This window comes from Eumetopias jubatus, unplaced genomic scaffold, assembly GCF_037043125.1.
Source record: "Eumetopias jubatus isolate StellerSeaLion01/CBP00866 unplaced genomic scaffold, mEumJub1_p1.0 scaffold_7, whole genome shotgun sequence".
Lineage (NCBI taxonomy): Eukaryota > Metazoa > Chordata > Mammalia > Carnivora > Otariidae > Eumetopias > Eumetopias jubatus.
Window position 1 is genome coordinate 74,354,573 of NW_028274813.1, and position 2,928 is coordinate 74,357,500.

Consider the following 2,928-nt stretch of genomic DNA (forward strand, 5'->3'; position numbering starts at 1 on the left):
CTGTAGTCAGTTAAGCATCTGCCTTCAGCTCAGGTCATGATCCCAGGGTCCTGGGATTGAGCCCCATATCCAGCTCCTTGCTCAGCAGGAGCCTGCTTCTCCCTCTCCCTCTCCCTGCTGCTCCCTCAGCTTGTGCTATATCACTCTCTGTCAAATAAATAAAATCTTAAAAAAAAAGAAATTAAAAAGATTCTGTCCCCAAATCTTTTAAACCAAGACTTACTTTTAGGTTCCCAATAATTTCTTCATAGCATGTTTCATGTCTTTGTTCCTCAGACTATATATTACAGGGTTGATGAGTGGCGTAACTACGGAATAAAACAAAGTCACAATCTTCTGCATCCCAGCTTCACACTCAGATGTTGGGCTCACATACATGACCATCACTGAGCCATAGAACAGTGAAACTACAGCCAGATGGGACACACAGGTGGAGAAAGCTTTTCTTTGTCCAGCTGCTGAGGGGACCCTCAACACAGCTCTCAGGACCAGAGTGTAGGACCCCATGATAAAGAGAAAGGGAATAAATAAGAGCAGAGAACTTAAGGTGGAGCTAGTTAACTCTATTACAGGGGCTCTAGTACAGCTGAGGGCCAACAGGGGACCTGGATCACACAGGAAGTGGTCAATGATCCTGGATCCACAGAAAGACATTTGGGAAATGATGATGATGGGAATCAAGAACCAGAAGAAACCAAGTATCCAGCAACTGACCACAAGATTGGTACAGAGATGTCCTGTCATAATGGTTGGATAATGTAGAGGCCGGCAGATGGCAAGGTACCGATCAAATGCCATAATAGCCAAGAAAAAGCATTCCGTAGAACCCAAGGAGAAGAAAAAGTAGAACTGGAGAAAGCACCCAGAGAAGGAGATGACCTTGGTGTCAGAGAGGAAGTTGGCCAACATGTTGGGGACAGTGGAGGTGACATACCAGATCTCTAGGAAGGAGAAGTTGGCGAGGAAGATGTACATGGGAGTGTGGAGTCTCTGATCCCAGTACACAGCACAGATGATCGACCCATTGCCCATGAGGGTCAGGAGGTAGACAACAGAGAAGAGCAGAAAAAGGAGGATCTGCCCTTCCCTGGAGCAAGAGAAGCCCAGGAGGATGAAGCCAGTGATGGTGCTGGAGGTGTTGGGGGTGTTGGAGATTTTCATGGGTCTGGGAGCTGTGAAAAGACCATCACATTATTGAATGTTTGTGTAGATGGGGACCAGATATGCATTGAAACCACCCTGTGGAATGCAATAAACACTTATATCTCAGTAATTACTATTTTTGTCTAATCCTGAAATATTGTTCTAGCTTAGTTGTTGGACTGAAAAACACAAGAAGCCAGTGTCTATCAGTGGATAGACAGATGTTTCTTTATTGTGAAATATATGTGAACATGCTTAATACATAAGCTTATAACTTTATTATTATACATAAACCTCCGTAGTAACTACCACTGAGATCAAGAAATAGACTATCACTTGCACCCTAGAATCTTCCCTCATGCTCCAGCCCAAGCAGTATCCTCTGTCTCTCTATCCTTCCAATTGTAACATTCTCCTTTCCTCATGGTAATCACTTCCTTGTTTTTCTTTATTTTATTAACTTAGTCTGCATCCCTAAATGAAAGTATTTGGTTTTGCTTTTCTACTTTACATAAATGAAATTATCCTTTTGGCTGTCTTCTTTTGTTCAAAAGTAGGTTTGTGAAATTCATGTTGTTGCATTATCTGTAGTTTCCCCATTTTTACTTCTCTATATTATTACATTCGATGAATAAGCCACCACTTAGATGAATTATTTCCACTTTGGAGCTATCAGGAATAATTCTACTATGACTATATAGTTCATTTTTCCTTGTTCACACTTGCACTCATTTCTGTAGGCTGGACCATAGAATGTGTGTATCTTCAAATTTATTAAACTAAACAGTGTTCCATCATTATTGCACTATTTTTCACTTCCATTGACTGTATATAAGAGCTCTGATTGTCTACATGCTTTTCTTAAAGATTTTATTTATTTATTTTCCAGTGAGAGACGGGGGGGAGAGTACAAGCAGGGGGAGTGGCAGGCAGAGGGAGAAGCAGGCTCCTTGCTAAGCAAGGAGCCCGATGTGGGACTTGATCCCAGGGTCCTGAGATCCTGACCTGAGCCGAAGGCAGACACTTAACCGTCTGAGCCACCCAGGCACCCCTGTCTACATTCTTTTCTAATGTTAAGGTCAATGTTTACCAGGCCCTGGGGAATGCTATATAGACTGTGCTTTAATGGCTTCTCCCTTTTTTGATTTCTTCTGGTGGTACTGGACTGGGTAGTTCTAGTCTTGTCAGTACTTTTTTTCCAGAGTATGTGGTTATATCAAAATTGTTCTGTTCTCAAGAGAGAGTAGTTCAGAAGTGAGAGAGAGAGAGAGAAAAAAAAAAAAAGGAAACTGTCCCCAAACTTGAATTATGAGAACATTGTAATGCATGGTGTAATTTAGAGCCAGATCTGGGAAGTTTGTTGTCCATTTTACATGAACATTGAGCCTTGTGATCAGCCTTATCACTTAAATAAGGCATTTCTTTTCTGTACCTACTTTTCTGATATGCCTCTCCCAGGAGAGAATTCTCTGAAGTGGCTCACTCTGAAACATCTTCCTGAACAGGACATTTCATAAAGAACTTTTTCTTAGGCTTGAAATCAGTTTGTATAAGCCACTTTACCAGAAATGATTGGGAATTAGCATAATGCTTTGCACTTAGGCAGCTTTTAATAAATACTGATAAAATGAATGAATAATGCACTTTTTTCAGTTCCCAGAAAGAGATCACACCAACAGAGCTACTTGTGGGCAAAGCTGACTCAGATTGTGTGGCCTTGGAGCAGCAACCCTTGGGACTGTTGGGAATCACTTTTCTATTTTGAGGGAGTTAACAAGTTCACTT

At 41.5% G+C, this 2,928-nt stretch overlaps 1 protein-coding gene across 1 annotated transcript in view; it reads right to left on the reverse strand.

Moving 5' to 3' along the window:
* Positions 1–225: 225 nt before the first annotated feature.
* LOC114221391 (olfactory receptor 11G2-like) overlaps positions 226–2,928 on the reverse strand; it is a 5,400-nt gene continuing 2,697 nt past the window's right edge. Inside the window, exon 2 of the mRNA XM_028119510.2 lies at positions 226–1,129. Coding sequence (XP_027975311.1) covers positions 226–1,129 — 904 coding nt within the window. The remainder of the gene's footprint in view (positions 1,130–2,928) is intronic.